This window comes from Aulostomus chinensis, chromosome 16 (assembly GCF_037954235.1).
Source record: "Aulostomus chinensis isolate RoL2024-O1b breed Wild chromosome 16, RoL_Achi_v1.0, whole genome shotgun sequence".
In the NCBI taxonomy this organism is placed as follows: domain Eukaryota; kingdom Metazoa; phylum Chordata; class Actinopteri; order Syngnathiformes; family Aulostomidae; genus Aulostomus; species Aulostomus chinensis.
Window position 1 is genome coordinate 7,112,903 of NC_141335.1, and position 20,327 is coordinate 7,133,229.

Genomic DNA, 20,327 nt, shown 5'->3' on the forward strand with positions numbered 1-20,327 from the left:
TAACGAATCATCATGATGAAACGTAATCTGACCGCATTAAAAACAGAAAAAAAGAACAGAACTGAAGTCATATTCTTCCGTGGCTGCGGCTGAACCATTCCACAAGGTCCATGTTGCTGGTAGGACGGTGTTTTCCGATGCACAAAGACTGCAGAGGAAACACCACCTTGAAGCTTTTGGATTGGTTCTGCTCTGCACAATTTTTTTGTTTTTCCATCAAAATTTTATAACTCTCCACCTCGGCGAACATCGCCAGTCTTTTTAAGTGAAGCTTTATAGAGGCTGGACCGGGAGTCTGAACCTCCTCATGGGACAGCAGAAGAAGAATTACTAGGTAGCTTTTCACGGAACACACCAATCACGCACCTCTTCACCTTTAATTAAAAGACATAAAGCACATCTTTGTCTGGGAGACAAATCTGTTCGCAGTTTCCTCTGCTATTCTGAATAGTTAGAGACTAATTTGAAATCCCAGAGACCTTCTGACCCTCTGTACTACTCCAAGTACTTTCCCCCGAAGCAGAAAGAAAAGCCTCTGAAGTCAACTTGTGACAAATCGCTTACAGTATGACTGAAACTGGAAGGGGGGAAAAACCATTTTGGTGAGAGAATTTGATCAAATATGAACTCCTAAAGACTCAAAGACGTTAAAAGAAAGAAAGAGGAAATAATAGACGATTAAGGTTTAAAAAAAAAAAAAAGTTTAACTTAACAATAAAGTAGCAGAGTAAACGGTGTACCAGCTTGATGAAGAAGAATCGGAGGGCTTACATGTCAAGGGTAGACAACTAATTTTTACAACACCACAATCCAGCCAAAGAAAGACACAATCACATTTGGCAAAAATCTATTAAGTATTTATTGTAAATTGTTACATTTAGATTTCTTTCTCTAGCAGCACTATTTAAATTACAGATATTCAAGGGCAGTTACCGTATTGGAGTTTTCTCTTAATGCAAGATGTCATTGTGTAAACGAAGACAGACTGAACCGTAGATCAAAATGTACCACAACTGTACATGCTGTGTGACAGTAACTCATGTGAAGTTAAAGGCTGATTAACAACAACTTTGTGTCTCAGAGAATAAATGAACAAAAACAACAACAACAAAAACCCACATGTGAAACAAACCGCGTGTTAAAATAAGTTAAAACAGTACAAAACAAAAATGAACAGCTTTTGTGGTTGTTACAATTTAAGTCGGATCTGATATGGTAGCTCGTAACTCACATCGACCGCCCCTCGAAATGTTTACAAAGTCTCCAGGTCACACGTCCATGTACACAACAGTAATGTGAAAAGACAATAAAACAGTGTTTAATGTGAGGAACATTTTGTCTCAAACAGATTTCACCTTCCAACAAATGGTCGGTCCACTTAAAAAACAACAAAAAAAACTGATTGTAATTTTGGCACATTTCTGTTCACCTTACAGTATTTTTGTATTGACTGGAAAAGCAAAATCAACCCTCTTTTTGTTTTAGCATTTGATCCCCTCTTTTCTAAAAGAACATTTAGTCGGACACTTTGAGAAAAATGCTTCGCCTCGTGATACAACGCAGCCGTTTTACTAGCTTAGCATAAAACCTGGACAGGGAAACACTTGGCGACCTGGCTAACAGCGCCTGTAGAGCCAGTGAACCAGTTCACCGGTGAACATTTTAGTTTCAGTTCACTTCATTGTTCTTGCCGGCAGTGCTATTTCCCCTTGCTTCAGGATTTATACTTAGATAAGCTAGCAAAGTGTTGGTGTCAAACATATTTCCCAAAATGCCTTTGCTCATTACCCACGACAGAGCATTAACATTCAGCTAAATTTGTTAAAGTCCAACTTAAATGACATTCAACCATCTCTCTTTGCAATCAGACATGATGAAAGGAATAAAATACATATCATTTAGATTCATCAAAATGAAAAAGACTCTTTGAGGATATTAGAAACGCTTCTTTTCGTGGCGGAGGAGGGTTTTGCAGGTGTCCTGTTTGATTGACAGCGACTGAAAGGCTGCCAGGGAAATACTGCAGTGGTTATAAGTCACGGACAGACACTCTGCTGCAAACAGGCTATGAAAACACCAGCAAATGTTTCAATAGCCTGCAAACTGATGTTAGCAAGTTTCCTTAGCAAAGTTTGTGTGTTTGGTGGCTCATTCAACAATGTCAAATGCAGGAAAATAATAAGATAAAAATGCAGCCTAAATAATAAAAATGTTCCCAGAAATTGTAATTACCATATCAACGCGCATGAGATTTAAAAACAAACTCAAAAAAGGTAGAAAAAAAAACATAATTTTGATATAAACTCATAAATGATAACCTCAAATCTCTTTATTGTGACTCCTTTCTCAGTTTTTTAATTTAATCATTTTTTTTAAACTAATAATTTCAGCATTTAACTCATGATCTCAAAATCCTTTCATTTAACAATTAGGACTTTTTAATCTCAAACTGTGATTGACCATGGGAATATTTTGGAACTTTTTCTGTCTTTTACCTTTTACATGACTTCACGTTCGTCAGTTCAATCAAACGGGACTTTAGCGACGAAGCTAACGTGAGTTGTTCAGTCTGTGTAGCAGCGGTTGTGTGACTGAGCGCCACGTTACGATCTCATGCAGGATTTGATCGGCTGTACAGCGATAATATCTCCATCTACGGAGGAGGATAATAACATCATATTTCAGCAAATTAATGCCAAACTACTTTAGTTTTTTGTTTTGTGATTAGACATGTACGCTGTAGTCAGCAGCAACAAAATGCTATTTCAGTTGGACTTTAACCAAAATTACAAAGGAAAAAAAAAAAATTGTTTGAAAAAACTTCCCAAAACCGGACACGGCGTTTAAACGTCTTTAATGTTAATTCTACTGCTCAAGGTGAAAACTACATCTGTTTTGTATCGTCATGCAGAGAAATGCCAACACAATAAAATGTCTTTCACAATGTACAAATTCCCTAATGCTCACTGCTGTTGATTTTGCACCAGATCTGTTGTGAAGTACACATTCACATCCCTGCAAGACAAGATGAGACGAGTCCGTGCTGGACTGGTACGATAGAAAAAAGCCTTGTTGAATGCTACAGTTGAGGGATTCCTGCATCTCAGGGCGCATTAAACAGCGAGTGCTGATCAAGGTTGACAGTCAGTTCCTTTCCTTTGATAAAATTCAAAGTCATCATGACAGAAAGCGATCAGATCCTCGGGCAGCGCAACTCTGAAGGGAAAGGAGTCGATTGAGGAAGGTGTACAATCTACCAGTAGCTCGCTCTTCCCGGCTGCTTCATATTGAGCTCATCATTGGTCGCTTTCTCGTTTTAGCCAGGGATGCACTGATCCGACCTCTTCAGCTCATGATACCCAAACAGGTAGCAGAGCTACAGGAATGCTTCACTTACTGGAAGACACTGGGATCATTCTTTTAAGTGTAAGGCAACATCAAGATAGACTTCAACACTGCTTTCCTAATTTTGTGGAACCACTGAATTGTTATTCGGTGCAGCAGCAACTTTAAAATGACCGGGAATTCAAACGTACCACGTGGATCCAACGACGAGGACGTAAGCATGCGCATACGCAGTACCATCAAATCGAATAAATCTGCCAATCCAGCTACGGTAATCAGTACAGGACCAGTGCATCCCTAATCTCACTATCTTAATTAGAGACTACCACATGTCACTTAAGCCCCGTGTGGCAAAATGACACTCTGCAAGAGAAAAAAACCAATCACATCGTATCGCCTTGATGACCACAAGGCTGCATCGTTCCTTCCTTGATCTAAATAAAAGTTCTGTTTTCCATCCAAGTTCTCAAGCAACCAATGAAAACAACCCACCCAACTCAGCAGCACTGTCCGGGTAAATTTGCTCTGCAAGGCATGCATGAGGCATTAACCGACCATAGTCTGGATTTGTTAATAACAAGGAGGGTCATTCTATTCATGAGACACTCAAAACAAGAATTAAGTACCCATAACCGTCAATATTAGTCAAACATACTAGAAGAAAAATATGAATCTCTCAAAAGAGTTTCTGATATTTTTAATTGTCTGCATACTGCAGTACTTGAATACATACTCATACAGTATCGTTTATAGCAAATAACTGAATTATTTCATTTATTTAGCAAAAAGCATGCTGGATAGAAAATACGTCACTTTTTTCTTTTTAATTGCTCATGTGACAGTAAATTGTTTTTTTTTTTTCTTTTCTAACTTCCACCAGTGGGTCGTCTTCCTACGACTGATCTATCTACAAAGGCATGACAAAAACCGAGAGGCTTAGGCATCTAAATCAATAAAGAGAAAAGTGATTGCCTAAATCTGTTGAAAAACCAACTTCAACCTGCACGATCTGTTTCTTAAATGATCTTGAATTAGCACAAACACCTCCGGAAAAGAGACAACGTGAGGTTGTCTGGAATCACATAGGAGAAACAGATGCGATTTTTGTTTTTGTCTATAAAACCGCTGCCTCAGCTCAAACTATTAACAGCGTGGTCACGTGTGATGTTACTAAGAGAAGAAGTAAGAGCTCGAGAAAGAATGCGAGACAGCGAAAAGAGAACAAAATCTCGAGGTTTGCCGTGAAGCGTAAAGAGGCACCAAATTGAACCGAGGGAACACACCGAGTAGGTTCAATCTAAAACGCCAGGCGATAAATCTTCCTCTACTTCTGAACCATGGTGCAACGTGAGCAGCTGCGAGGAGAATCTCTACAGCGGCGACGTGCCTACTTTCATTTCCGTTTTCAATTTGCCTGTATAAATAAAGAGATTAAAAAAATAAAACCCGACCTCACCACACAGCTAAAAGTGGCTCATACGCGCTGAGTGAAAGTAGAATATCATTGATTGCTCTTAAATCTTTTAACAGTGGAGTCTTAAAAAAAAAAAGAAAGAAAAAAAGAAACCCCACTTCTGCTGATGTGCTCCACATCAATGCTACTGTATTAACACAGTGATCGTCTGCATGGATGGATTACGGCGACGAAAAAGAAACGAGGAAGGCTGAAGAGAGAGGAAAAACAAGCTCATGCTCTTTGCAGATGACATGATGCTGTTCTTCTGTTCATTACAAACCACAGATCCACTGACAAACAGCAAAAAAAGATGGTCACAAATATAATGCAAATAATTTCACTGAAAGTGGAATATTTATTTATTCTTTTTTAACAAATGTGACCCATGAATAGGCTGCGCATTCATAGCTTTGCTTTAACTCAGCCCTTCGAACCACGTAAAAATGACGAAACGTAGCAGACGGGGAAAAAACAAAACAAAACCGACGGCGAGTGGACTGAACACATCTGTCTCAAAGGCTGGGGTTGGACAACAATACCTGTCACAGATGTGGTAAAGAAATAAAGTGACACCCACCCCCACCCCAGTTAGGAAATACTGCACAGCTACCACTGTTGTAGCCTGAGAGTTTCACCTGACAGTCAACTTTTCAGTCATTTTGTAGTTGGGCTGTCAGTTGAGTTCCAGTCGTCTACATCATGTTACCAAGACTCCATCACACAGCCACATAATGTCAGACAACACATTTATTTGTTTTCAGCAAGGTTTCTTTTTTATCATCACGAAGGCATATACTATGTTCTCTGTATATTACTTGTTTTATATATATATTTTTTTATATATATATATATATCATATTTATATAGAAACAAAAATAAGCGTACATTTTTGCTGAGTAAGATTGAATATCAGCAAAGGGCAATGTAAACCATGGTCCATCTAAAATAGGTGAAAGGTGCGGTACCTCGCCCTTCCCCCAACTCACCCACAGTAACAGATTTGCATAGGCAAAAATGGGATTAGCCCTTAGACAGTGGTTTCCTGAATTATTTATAGAGATGCAAAATCTAGATCAGCTCAACACAACTAAAAACAAACATACATACAAACAAAAATATTATGTCGATTAGGCTAAGCTCTCTTTAACCCCTCTGGTCATGTACATAGTCATTTTTTTTTTTCTGTGCACATTTTTGTTTACAGTGTTAGGCTTCAAGTAGATCTAAAAACAACTTGTACATTGACAACTAAATGTGAAATAAATTAACCAACATGAGAGGTAGTGAAAAGCCTACAGAGACGTTCGTTGTAGTTTTTTTTTTTTTTTTTTTTCATAAAGGAAAAAAAAAAAAATAACGTGTCAATAAGGCCAAAGCTTCGCAAACCCCCTCCACCCCATCAGGACACTTCAGCTCTCAACCTTTTTTTTCCTGTTTAAGTTTGTTTGTGGGTTGGTTGTTTTTTTTTGTCGATAAAACCCACAGCCACAATTTCAACCCCCCCCCCCCCCACACACACACACACCACTCACTTGGAAATGGAAATTCAAAGACAAAAATTGAAACTGAGCGATGACACTACATCACTTCATATCATCATTGCTTGTAAAATCCACATCTGAAATGCAGTTATTAAAAATAAACAACCGTTCCCCACTGTGTGTAAAAGTCACAATAAATTAAGAGGAAAGGATGTTAAGCAGAAAAGCTGGGGCTTCTGCTGGGTCTGTCCTCCCTGTAAAACACTCCCAAGTTTCAAACTCATGACTCAGCAACTGTGCAGAGACTCACGCCGGCCTTAAACCTACCGGCTTCTCCACTCGCACCGGGGGGACGGTTAGTTTCCCCACTGTATTTAATAAGGTACACACATCTCACAATTTATAAATGTAAACTCGGTTTAATTGCACCATTATTTCAATATCTGGGTGAAACATTCTGGTGTAAATAACGGTATAGCAACAAGGAAACACAGATGGACTGTGTAGAGGAGGGATTTGTCTGCAAGAGAGCTTTTACGAAAGACTCTTTTTTTTTTCTTTTCTTTTTTTTTTTCTCTTCTACCTGGTCAAAAGTTGTCCTAGTGCAACATCTAAAATGCTTCCCGGAAATAAAACACATCTCAAGTGTGAAAATGGATCCTTCGGTATCAGAATTAGCTAATTATTCCTGTTACATGCATGCACAGCTCTTCATTAAAGCAGCTAAGCGAAATCAATCAAGCCCTTATGGATATTAATGTAGACTGCAAGAGAGTACTGTATTGCCAAAAGTTATAGTACAGTGTATTTTGAACAAATCCAACAAAACCGTTGGAGAATTGTTGGTTTGGAGAGTCCTTTGTCTGGATTTGAACCATCATCCCCAGGACAGACGTCCTAGCTTCATTTTGAACAGGCAGCTTCGTCCAGCATTTCTTTGCCTCTTTTAAAGGACCTGTCCTTCCTCTTTATTTTTTCTAAAGTGTCAATTTTCTTTATGTAGCTCATCAACCTGTAAATACTGCAGTAACAGGAAGCTGACTGTTTCTTGAGTTACACAACGGTGGTATTTGAATACTTTATTAGTCCCTATGGTAATTTAAAAATCAACCTAACATAGCTGGATGCGGTTCTAACTAGATCCAATTGCACTTAAGTAGCCTGTTCGGCATTCCTTTAAATTTAAACTTGACCCAACTTGGCACGTGAACTTCAGGTAGTTACAGGGAGATGGCAACACAGATGCCTACATTAATCAGTGAGGAGTGGCACTGTTTTATGTACACTTTAAGACTGAACTGACCACCAACCCAATAAGTCAACTATCCATCATGTGACATGATGAATATCCTTGGAGGCCTAGTTTGTGTGGTTTTTTTTTTTTGTTTGTTTGTTGTTGTTTTTTTACACAAAAATAGCATATACTGCACTCATGCACTTTCTACTGCATATCCACAGGCCAGGAACAAAGTTCAAATGTTCACATCGTCAAGAAACAAAATCTTCTTTTATATACTAAAAAAATTAATGGGATATTTGGCAAGACCCCCTATTTTTTTTCTAAAATTTTCAGTAAAGTGTGTAACTGTACCAAACAGACACATTATCATCGCATGCTGTCAAAGTCAGATTAGAAAAACAAACCAGAGAGTGTGAGGGCTGGCAGTGGCACGGCGGATTAGCACGGCTAGCACGAGCATGCTAACTGCCTGCCTACAGCATGCTGAAACAGAGTTGTTAAAAAGGCTAGTATGTAGCATGAGAATGCTATCATCTTTACTAGCCCTGTATGTTACGTTAGCATTACCATTCCAACCTTCACTGGCTCCAGCAAAAACAATTGATGTACTGAATGGGCAGTAGCTGCGGGACTAGCTAGCATAGCCTCTCCCAGTTTCCCCTTGCTAGCGAAACAGACATGCATCGCAATGACAGAGACTCTACAGCCTGATGACAAGTCACAGCTATTCACAGCATCTTTGACGTCACGTTTGGCACTCGGTTCACTGCAGCATCACCAACAGCATCAAAAGCTAAAGCCTTTAAGACAAAGACCAGGGCTCGAGATCCCTCGCTAATACATCAGCGCCATGTTCTCCAAGAAACTCTCCGTAATGCTCAAAAACCCTCATTTTCTGCTTTATAATTTCAAATTTAGATGACTATTTTGAGTCAGTGTTTTTTTTTTGTTTTGTTTGTTTTTTGTTTTATAATTTCCCCCCACACAGGGCACCTGTGCTTGTCAGGCTGTGATGGTCTGAGTGGGAAAAGGGAGGAGGAGGAGGAGGAGGAGGAGGAGGAGGAGGAGGAGGAGGAAGGAGGAGGGAAAAACATGGGAGGTAGGGATCGTTGGACAAACTGTGGTTGCTTTCCAGAAAAACTCCAGCAGCGCTTGTGCTGCCTTTTTTTTTTTTTTTTAAACATGTAAAGGCATTGTGTTTTTTCTCAGGAGAGATTTTTTTTTTTTGTTTAAGTTCATGAGTAACAATAATTCATGTAGCTGCCCAACCACAATTCTAGCCCTTACTTCTCCCAGTTAAAGAATCCTATAGAAGGAAAGTGCTTGTATGGACGGATGGATGGAAGGGTGGGTGCCGCTGCTGCCTCGGTTGCGGAGGCATCAGATCTCCTCGATAAAACAACTGTGTGAAGCTTAAAAATTGGCAGAAGTTTTCCCTTCACTGGACATAGAGAGCCAAACAAGAGAGACGCGTCCCCTGCATCAATACGTTTAAATTTTCAAAAATGGTTGCAGTCGTCGGCTTACATTGTCAAGCTACTGTAGAGAGAGAGAGTTACATGCAGAGCCAGTGGTTCTACTGGTTAAGTGGTCCCCCCACCGTCAACTAGGCGTCACGTTTGGACTGTAAAGATATGCAACATAAAACAGACACAAAATTAAACAACGCATCTGAGAAACGGGGGCATGATTAAAAAACAATATTATGAAAGAGGATGGGGAAAGAGAAAATATTAAAGTTAGGGTAGAAAGCATGAGGTCTAAATATTACAGTACAGGAATAGTTGGCTTGTCCTTCTCTCTCTCTCTCTCTCTCTCTCTCTCTCTCTCACTCTCTTCTGTCCAAACCGCCTGAGGAGTCCTCGTCAAAAGTTAACCAACAGCTGGCTGACACGCGGTTTGGCCAGTCAACCCAAAACGAACAGCACAAATCGCTAGCAAAATAATCACTGGCCAGCATTGATGGCCTTAAATTGACCAATAACCAACCAGCAAAGGCCGACCTGGCTCCAGTGGACAACTGGATATAAATTGCTTACAAAATATAAATAAAAAAACAACCAGGTATCTCAGATGTCATTCAGTCTTTTCAATCAAGAAAGAGGGAGAGATTTTCCAAACCGGACTTCTGGCACCATAGTAGTATTTGAAGTTTAAGTAGTAGTCTTGGATGGCGATGAGGGAGGGCGGAGGGCTCTAGGTGTCGAGGCAGGTGCGCCTCCTGCTGGCAAGGAGGTCTCTGTAAACAGAGGAGTTGAGGAAACGGGGGAAGGAGTCACGGTGCATCAGGGTGTAGATCTGGAGCTGGGCCTCCTCGTACATTAGGTTGCTGGGCTCCGCCAGGCTCTGGTTTATACCTTCTCTGACCCGTGAGTCCAAACTCACCTGAGGGAGGAACACAGATCCATTTTGTGAGAATCTGTTCGTTTGCTCCGGTCTGAAAACATCAGAGCGATTTTTCCCCCTTGGTATGGATTGTTTCCTCGGATCCAAGCAAACCAAAATGCGTGATTGCAAACTACGCTGGTGTTAATGCACCTACTGCAACTGGTTATCTGGACATACACGTCTGCTACTTTTCCACCATATATCTTTTTCTTCTTTTTCCCTCTATGTGATCTTCTACAGTTTGGATACACTGACGTGTCCAAAAAGGCAAAGTACGCCTGGGTACAGGAGTCAAACTTGCGGTGTGCATTGGAAGTTGAGTCTGACCAAGGTCGCGAGGCATTCTTACCACAAGCGAACCGCACCAGAGTTCATTTGGAAGCTAACAGAAGTTGACGACGCCTCTTCTACAAAGTCCGGTCCCGCTTGTTTGGTCTCCTTGCGGTGCATACCCAGGTAAGATTAATCTGTTCACCCCTGCCTGAACAAACCTCACCGAGGGGGACAACAGACGTGACGGACCTTAACAAGGTAGCAAGCTGTCACCTAATAGTGCGTTTTAATTTAACTTTGTTCTGACTAACACTCGCTTCCTGTGTCGTAACAGTATTTCAGAGCGTAAAGAACACTGCTTCTCTACATTTCAATGATCTACGGTACATAGTTTGACTTTCAAAGCAAATGTAGGCAGTACCTCTTTGGGCGATAGTATGGACACGTAATCTTCGTATATGATCCTGGCCTTCTCATCCACCACCGAGGGATTAGTTTCCTTTTTCATCTCTTCACAGGCCAACCAGAAAAGCAGGTTGTCCTCACTGTACTCCGATCGCAGAAATTCACGGAAGATCTCCCGACCCTCCAACGAGCGCAGCAGCATCTCGAAGCTCCGTGCCCACGACAGTACCTCTTCTAAGCTGGGGTGTCTACGGTGAGAAAATTACAGATCTGCGCATTAGTCATCGAGAAAAATCATAAACCTGGGCTGAGGGGACGAGGGCTGGACTTACTGTTCTTCTGCAGCTTCAATACTGTCCATCTTGGTGCAGGTTTGGCGTTCACTTCTCTCGAGCCTGTCGTCATTCCTGGATTAGTAAGAAACAAGACACGACTTTGCTAGCCAAGACTAGATACCGGACTTGTCCCGTACAGGTTAAAAGAACGAGCTTCTTTTCTTTATCTACTTGAATTCAGCTTGCAGACGCCTTCAGGCTATGATTCTCATCAAACGTCTGTAGTTTCGAAAACAACAGTTTCCTACTCTGTGGTGAAAAAGGAAAAATTGGCCGCCTGGCCAGGGTAACACCCCTCAACAAAAACTAACAGTCTGAAGTTCTTAAGGTGTTTCTGACCAAATTTGAGAAGGAACTGGTTGACGTACATCAAACATTGATAAATGCATAGGATTTCCTATTGCCACCAGGTGGCGCTATGACTAATCTGGCCCAAAACTGAATGGAGTCTTCCACGATCCACGCGACACCCCCTCTAGTTTGTAGTTTTGGTGTAATCCTGCTGACAGGCAACACAACTGAAAATGAGATAGTGGTGTAATGTATTTAAAAGATGTAATGCAATAAAAATATTTGATACCAGCATGAGTTCAGGACTCTCTATCAGCAGATACACATTAAAATTGCACCCAAGGAAGCAAGAAACAACCCATTAAAAAAAAAAAGAAAAAAGATACAAATATGAATAAACTACAGTGATCACCAGGCCGCACGTAGATTGATCCAGAAAATAATCCGCTTATTGATAATAAAAACTCCCTTTATTCTCTTTAAGCACAGCGGGAATCATCTGAGTGAGCTTCGACGCATGAAAAATAATCTACAGTAAACATTGCCACATATTCAAAGTCAGTTAACAATAAAGCTTCAGTGAAAGCCTCATGTTGACACTCTAAACACACACGGTAGCCTCTCTGTCTATCGTAGCTCAGTCACACTTGCTGAGTCCACAATGCAACACACACTGAGCTGTCTATTTTTGTCCCACCATGGAGGATCTTTCCTTCCTCTTGCTGTCTCTTGTCAATGTCCCCATTGTACTGCAGTAATGGGGTAAGCCAGCCACAGCCGCTGGGCACCCTCACAATACCGCTAAATATACAGACTGTTCTTCACAGCTGTTTTGCATGTGATGTGTGGATGAAAATAGAAGGGTATTGTATGATAGCGGACGAGGAGGGGTTAGAGGGTATAAGGTGGGTGGGTGGGGTGGGGAAGCTTGATAGGGGAGAAAAAAGAAAAGAAATCATGTGACCCAAGAAGACACCCGCAGTTTCTATAAAATCACCACAGCTGCAGACGAGATCACTCGCGCCGATTTCTTGACTCAGCCTGACAGTAAAAAAATAAATGAATTAAAAAAAAAAAAATGTGACAGAGCTTTTATTTATATTTTCTCAACACTGTTTTCTAGGCTCATTTAAGAGCTCCCTCACTGGTATTTGATGAAGAAAACACACACACACACACACACACACACACACACACACACACACACACACACACACACACACACACACACACACACACTACTGGTTCAGTCTACAAGCTGCCACCACTTCATCTCAAGTGGTGTGTGACAGAAAGCAGCACACATTCACCATTCACTGGCTGAAAACAATGTTTCATTCACTCCCCTCTCCCGCACAGCCAGAGTGCAACCAAAGCCGGGACTCTGGAGGAGCTGCACAGCAGTTACTGGTTCTGGTGCCTTGCTCAGGGGCCATGAGGTGTGATGCGTCTTTGTACAAGTTTCTGACCTCACAGTGCAGTCAGTATATCATCTACTTGTACTGTAAGTCACTTTTGGTTGATTAAAATATCTTAACACAAAAGATACCATTATTTTCAAACAAAATCCCCAAACTTTAGCGTATCGAGGAAGCGTACAATCCCCCGAAAGGTGACTGAACTAAAGACTGAATGTCCATTTTCCAATTCAAATGTCTGCTTAACACTTGTGAAATTAACTTCTAGTCACAAAGCTTTTTTGGTCCCTGGGATACTCATGGTAATAGTATTCTGACTGTCCGGTTAAATCAAACGTGTTACACCTATTTTTTTTAAAGGATACAATACATCAAAAATAAGCGCCCCTTATTTTAAAAGAACCACAACTCTGGATTTTGCCGACATCGACTACTTCTTTAATTTATATAACACAAAGTCACAACACATTATGCCGTGCTGCGTCACTATAATATTATATTTGACATATAGCATCACATTGTGCGACATTATTTATTCATGTATTCATTGCAGCTACACTGACTGCTGATGTATAATCGTGTCACTTTGTGTTTACTGGCTCCCGTAAAGCTACTTAGACTCTCTCACACTAAAACACATCACTTATATTTAACGTTACAAGGTTGGACTCCTCACGTATTATTAATGTAAAGTAAACAAGAAAGTCCAACTGTTCCACAGAAACTATCATCCTTTTACTCTTGGCTGCGAATGCAGGGACTACTTTTCTTGAACAGCAAGCGTACAAATATTGATTTGTATACATTTTTTAACGGATATTTACCACCCTTAACTCCTGCACTCTCATTTGCGTCCTCAAAAGTGCGACAGATGGCAGCTGTCGCGTGTCTTTGTGAGGCTGATGACAAAATCCCAATTAGTTAACATTTTTTTTCCTTTTTTACAAATTTGAGAGGATTTCCTCCAGTTCGTGTGTGAGCTGTATGGAATCGTTACCTCGTGGCTGTAGACCTGCGCCAACCAGGCAAGTTGCAGTTTTCCATTTGTATTTGTCCAGAATATAATGAATGTTGTGCAGAATTAAAAGGAAATTTAATCAAAATATGAATAAAACCTTAATGTATGCTTGGTATTGTCTTACCAGAGACACTTGCAGCAGCCGCACCAGCAGAGGCAGCAGGTGTTGGGTCGGGGCTGTCCAGGGACCTGGGGAGGGGCCTCGATGTGCGCCGCCTGCCTTTTTCTCATCTCCACTCCACTCACACTCCGGGGCTTAGTGATGGATGCGCACAAAAAACAAACATAGCTGATGTCAAAATGCCTTTTAAATGAATATTAGGTGTGTCTGTGTTTTACTTTGCCTCCGCAGCAGTACATCTTACGAGAAGAGCAGGAGGAGGAGGTACATGTGGGTGTATGGGTTGAGAGACAGAGGGAAAAAAAGAGAGAGAGAGAGAGAGAGAGAGAGAGAGAGAGAGACAGCACTCAAGCGTCTTCGCTAGAGTTTCCTTCCTTTTACGGTACAAAGCTCGGTGGCATCAATCCAAGTCCTCCTCTCTGCTTTGACAGACACTAAACATACTGGACACTTCGCGGGCCACACTTACCGACAAATGAGATCTACCCATCACATCCACGGATACACACGCGTGTAATAAATATACACGCCCGCAACTCACCCAACTGTTCCAACATTCATCTCCTGAGCGGGGGAGGTTCACGTCTCCGTAGCGTGAAAATGAGGAAACTCTTAGTCTCACGTCAGGACTCTGACTGTAGCGCTGCTGTCTCGTGTGGGGACGCGACAAGAAGCGACGCTTTAGAAACAAAGTACATGTCAGAAATCGGGGGGGGGGGCTCTGCCGGTGAGCTTGAGCGCGCAGTGCTCAATAAGCGAGGTTAGCTTGACTTTGTGAACTATTTCTGTGCCACTACAGTCACCTCACGAGATCAACTGTGCATGAGCATCATTGTGCAGCGAGTGGTGCTCCGGCGTGGAGGAGCCTCCTCCTGAGGCCGTACCGCGTTCATCTGCTCCCTATGAGCTGGCTGTCTGGACAGTTCAGCCCCTCTGGTCTATTGATAGCGTATTGCAGTACCCAGCAGAGACAATACTTTATTTCACCCCTGGTGTGACAGTAACAGCTTTTCTACAGATTAAATAGTAAAAAGAGGCTGTCAGATCACAACTAACAACAACGAACTCCTCGTCTGAGCCGATGCGGCAGATATTAATGAACTGCGACCAAAGCGATGCACCATATCCGTAATTTTTTTGTTTTATTTTGCCGTCAATCTGAAAAAAAAAAAGTCTTTATCTCTAAAACATTTGGAAAAGCCCATAAATCCAAAATCAAGAATGAGAATTCTCATCGAACAGGTTAAAAAAAAAAGGGGAAAAAAAGACCAATATTTACCGATACGGATGACGTGGCGATATTATCACGCATCTCCATTTCAGAATCCCTTGTAACCCCGGTGACCGACCGCAATGCAATACTCGTACTCTTGGAGCCAAACGTGAGTATAATGACACAGAACTCCTCCCTGGAAAAATTAAAACTCCTCATTTAAAACCTTAGAAATCAAATTAAAAACACACTGAAGACCTTCGTCTCTCCTGTCTGCTACCGTCTCCTCTGCATCTGCGCATACGGTCTAGTTAGGATTGATGGCAGGTGAGCATATGACCTGTCTGATATGTAAACCTGGTGGTGCGACCGCTGGGGAAGCCATCGCTTATTCAGCCAGCGACCTGGCAACATCCGTGTAAATATAGCCCTGCTAGATACAAACGATGGCAGCTTTGTTCTAAACCTGGAGAAGGAGTGGAAATACAAATACAGGTGGACGAGGAGCCCGTATCTGCCATGCTGCTTTTGGAAAGTACTTAAATTAATTCGAAAATAAATTCCTGAGGTGACATAACATGAAAATTGATAAATACAGAAGGTTAAATCAACCATTATCCAATAAATCAGCTTTCCCGTGGCCTTGAACTTCCAGACTATCTCTTAACCAAACACCAAATAAGGCTGTTTCTTACCCTAAACCTTTGAAAAGTTTCTACTGAAATATTACGTTGCGCTCACATAAAGAGCCGCGTGTCTTCTTTAAGCTTTTGGCTGAACAGGTGGCATTTTATTATGCAAACATCATTATTTAACATTAATAACACCTTATATTTGTTTGGGAAGTTTTCACCTGAAGTGACAACACTGAAAAGTAAATGTAGGGAAACTCTCAGCACAAATACACAACATCAGTGAGCACCAGTGTCATTTGTGACTGCAGAGTGTTTTAGGTTACAACACAACAGGTTAACTCTTGATGGAGAAGTTCCTTTTTTTTTGGGGGGGGGGGGGGGGGGTCCAGCAGCATCTAAACTGGACTACAGGACAATCCAACAAAAATTTAAAACTTACCATGAATTAGTGATTTCCTAGAAACAGGTCAGACAGAGCAGTCATGGCGTGAGGTAATAGGTTGCTGGACGATAGCAGACTGGATAACGGAGCGACTGTCTGAGCGTCTGGTTGGCTAATGGACTGGCTGGAGACGCAGGGGCGAGGCAAGGCGAGGAGGTCGTTTTTACCACAGGGAAGAGGAGTTAATGGTTTCACCATCCCTGACCGACTGGCACAGAAAGGGACACAGAAGCTGAGGTGAAATGTAGCTACTTCCTCTCCCCGTTTCCTTATTTCACTTGCTCCTTTCGTTTCTCTCACCGGCGCCTCCTAGGCTTCCTCCGATCTCAGCGAGTGGGTCATTTAAGGACCTGAAAGTACAGCATCTGAAAAATAAAAAAAAGAGAGAGAGAGAGAGAACAAAAAAGAGGCTTTACATTTAAATCCACAACTGAATCATTTTTATCAAGCTGGTTAAGTAAAAGTACAGTAATATGTGTTTCAGGTCGCCACGAGTCAACTTGGCATAGATTCTACAAGTCTGGAAATCCAGCCGGACGGATGAACACGATTCTTTAGAAAGATATTCAGATGGTGATGAGATGGAGACGATGAAGCCAGAGTAATGGGTGCTTCAGGTAAGCCGAGCACCAAAGACAGAGCTGTCCGTCTCATGTAGGTGCCAGAGATGTTGAGAGGTTTTCCTCAGAGGGGGAGAGAGAGAGAGAGAGAGAGAGAGAGAGCGTTTCAGACTTAAGTGATCCTGATCGTGTTGGATCCAAGGGACGTTGTCTCCCCGCGGATAGAACAAGTTACGTACGTTGAGCTGCGTGTGTCAGTCCCAGGAACAACGTTTATACCGGCCCTGTTTTGCTCAAGTCCCTTTTATGCAGAAATGTGTTCTCGTTAACTAATTTGAAAATACTGGCGCGGTGGATACCAGAACCGGTATTCGTCTCCCGTCAGCTGTAATAATGCATGTGAGCGTTTGCAAGATCCTAAACTTTAGTATTATGTATGATTTTTTGATCCTTTTGCTCCAGGAACAATTGAAATATCAGACTGTTCAGCTATCAACGGACATCGCGGCACATTACCATTTTCAGCCGATAAATGTGATGTTTTGGCTGACGTTAAGCTCTTTTACGTCATGGAAATGCTTTCTCTACTGGTACATCCTCCTCTCCCTTATAGGGACCAGTCTCTCTCGAAGGAAGTAGGCGACATGAATGACTTCAGCCCGTTTAGAGCAGTCGCAGAGTCAAATGATGCACCAACTTCACCAGACAGTGCACAGCGCCAGACCAGGCGAATCCGGTTAACAGCAGCTGTGGTGACGCACCTGCATCCTGACTTTTAACATTCCAGGCTCCTCCATACCAGCTTCATTTTTCAGGCTTATCAATCATTTTGGCATTATTGCATTAATGAATGATTAATCAGAAAAATGACTGACGGGTGAACCATTCAAGGAACGACTTTTAAGGAAATGCCATCAACCTAAAAGTCAGACAAGACACTAGCTTAGCACAATGACTGGTAGTTGATGGGAAGTGTTAGCATACCTCCGTCAAAATTCACCAAACAAACTCTGTCTCTAACATGGACTCGACCTGCATAAACGTAACTAGAGGTGTGAATAGCAAAGTATGCTCACGTGTCCCGTCCACTATCGTCCATTGCGCTAAGCTAACTAGCGGTCAGCCTCCTAACGCACCCACAGAGGAGAGAAGGGGATCTATCTTCTAAGCAAACCTATTTCCTAAAATCTTGCCGTTTTTAAAAACGAGATCCACACTAAATTGAAACTAAATAACCTCAAAATCATCTTTTTCTGTACTGTAGCTTTTTTGTTTTGGTATATATCTCTTATCTGTATATTTATATATCTTCGATCGTTATAAATTATTTCTGCTAGGGTGATGTGACGAAAACAAATACTTGTTGTGCTGGTCCACAGCGCTGCAGGGCCACAGTCCAGATAAAATAAACCAAATCAGGAAATAAGCCAAATGCAGTAAATGATTGATGAAGCTGTCATCGTTACATTAAACACTCATCATGAAAATGATTTAATCCATCATCAATGTCTCGGCCCGACGCTCAATCACAGCCAATCGCTGCATTCTGTCCCTGAAGGAACCGAACAAAGAGCCTAGAGGTGGAAGTGTCCTGCGTTGCTCTCGTGCCGTTTCTTTCTTTTTTTTTTCCATACAAGAAATTTCTTTCCAACGGAAACACGTCCCTTCTAACTCCTCGCAGCAGCAGCTTAGACCTGTTCACACGTTAACCCCAACAACCTGTGTGACGCCGAAGAGCAGCACCGCGCTCAAACAATCTCTAAACTTTGATAAAAAACTAAAAAACAAATCAAAAACAGGAACAATCTCCCGATGTTGCTTTCCTTATATTTTATGACGTTTACGCCCCCCCCCCCCCCCCCCCGAAAATTTTAATTTTAGTAATTCCAGAGAAAGTTTCGGTACCATGCAAAACTGAGAGTTCACATGTTGCTGCCATCTTTCAACCGTCTCAATACTGTACAACTCTTACTTAAGCCCGAGCATCAATATCTGCTTATGCCGGTTGGAACTGGTTTGCAAATAAAAGTTCCCCTTGTATATTAAAAGGTCCATGAAGAAGGATTTTTCATAGCTGTGTGCAAAGATAAGGCTTTTGTGTTGTAGGATTTTCAAACAGCCACTTCCCAAGAGGAAGACGGCCACTGGGTAACTTTGGGAAAGGTTTTGTAACGGGAAAAAGAAATTCATAATAATAATAATAAAAAGCAAGAAATTGCAAATGTGTTGGGTGATACAGGTGAGGTAGTAACCTAGACAACACGAGACTAGGACAGGTCTAGCAACCAATGATCAATGAATCACCTTCATTTTAAAAAGTAGAAAATGATGTTGGACATCTATTTACTCTCATCCAGTCGAGTTGAATCAGGAAGTCTCCCGGGATGTGGTAGAATCCTAACCTGCCTGAGCTCCTCTGACTCAACACACCCATGGGAAACTGAGGTTGCTCCCTCAGCTGGTCTCTACTTGCTCCCTCGCCAGTGCCTGACAGGAAAAGGAGATGAATTCTCTCTCCACTGAGGCATAAATGAAGTTAAAAGTGAGAAAGTTGTCAAGACACTTTTGCTGGATGAATGAGTGGATGTGTTGCATCTGCCCGAAGGCCTGTGCATATCTTCAGATGAGAAGGAGGCATCGGACCCTGCGCCCTGTCTCTCTCCGTGCACTAGCTGTGCTGGCTAGCTGCTTGGCTGGGTGTTTTTGCTCCGGCAGCTGTCCGAACCATCTGAGCTCAACCGCTGCAGGTCCGGGCAGCCGTGGAGAGCAGATGCACTCCCGGCGGAGGGATTGGAGAGAGAGGGCTGCACAGTCCTGACTGTTGCAGCGACATTTTTTTTTTTTCAGAACACCACCCACTTTCTTCTTGCTAGCTTTAGCCGACAACCCGAGATCCGCTATCTCTCGCAGCGAGGGGAGGTGGTGGCAGCTGAGCAGCAGCAGCAGCTAGCCCCGTGCTAACGTCAGCTAGCCCGCCCGTGTGGAGCATTAGCGTAGAATAATCATCATCTTACCCCTCTGTGTTGGGTTGTCAGTGTCCTGGGGTGAGAGGTGTGAACACGCGATGTCCCGATGCTTTTTTAATGACATTGTAAATGGGAATCCTGTGGTGTAATGTCCATCGCCGCTGTTTTTCTTCCATCCGCCCCACTTCAGCACCGAACGCCGCCGAGCCCCTGGATGCACTGCGCAGGCGCGCTGCCGCCGCTGCTGCTCTGTGGCCGCAGTCGGAGAGAAGATGCACCGCCGAGGCTCCACATACGACGATCACCGGGTCACAGTGGCGGTCCTGGTTCATTCGGTGCCCCCAGCGAGATCACGCCAGGACACTCCCCCTCCCCCAAAGGCAGGCTACAACACAATCACCTTTGTTGCAACATGGTAAACTATGTTCCACTTTTATTCTAGTTATACAACAAAAAAATACACATAAAAGTATACACACAGCAAATTTTGAATTTTTTTAAGAGTGCAATATTAAAAGAACTGCAACATTAAAAAATTATTGTGCACCGATGTTAAATGCTAAAAAAAAAGAAGAATAAAATAACCTTTAACATTGAACGCGCTAGACTTTTTCCATCCAAGCTGATAATGGTTCTTCCTGCACGCGTCCCTCCTCCAGTCCTGAACCTCCTGCTCCTCCTTGATGCAAAGTTATCAATGACTTCACCATAGGACAGAGGATTTAGAAATGGGAGGCGGG

At 42.3% G+C, this 20,327-nt stretch overlaps 1 protein-coding gene across 1 annotated transcript; it reads right to left on the reverse strand.

Annotated features, from left to right (window-relative positions):
• Positions 1–6,292: 6,292 nt before the first annotated feature.
• rgs17 (regulator of G protein signaling 17) lies at positions 6,293–19,965 on the reverse strand. The gene is made up of 6 exons (XM_086180488.1): positions 19,636–19,965; positions 16,059–16,426; positions 13,775–13,905; positions 10,921–10,995; positions 10,605–10,836; positions 6,293–9,907 (listed from the first exon to the last, which is right to left on the reverse strand). Exons 2-6 carry the CDS (start codon positions 16,059–16,061, stop codon positions 9,719–9,721), a joined length of 630 nt encoding a protein of 209 aa, XP_086036614.1. The 5' UTR covers positions 16,062–16,426; positions 19,636–19,965; the 3' UTR covers positions 6,293–9,718.
• Between the last annotated feature and the right edge of the window lie 362 nt (positions 19,966–20,327).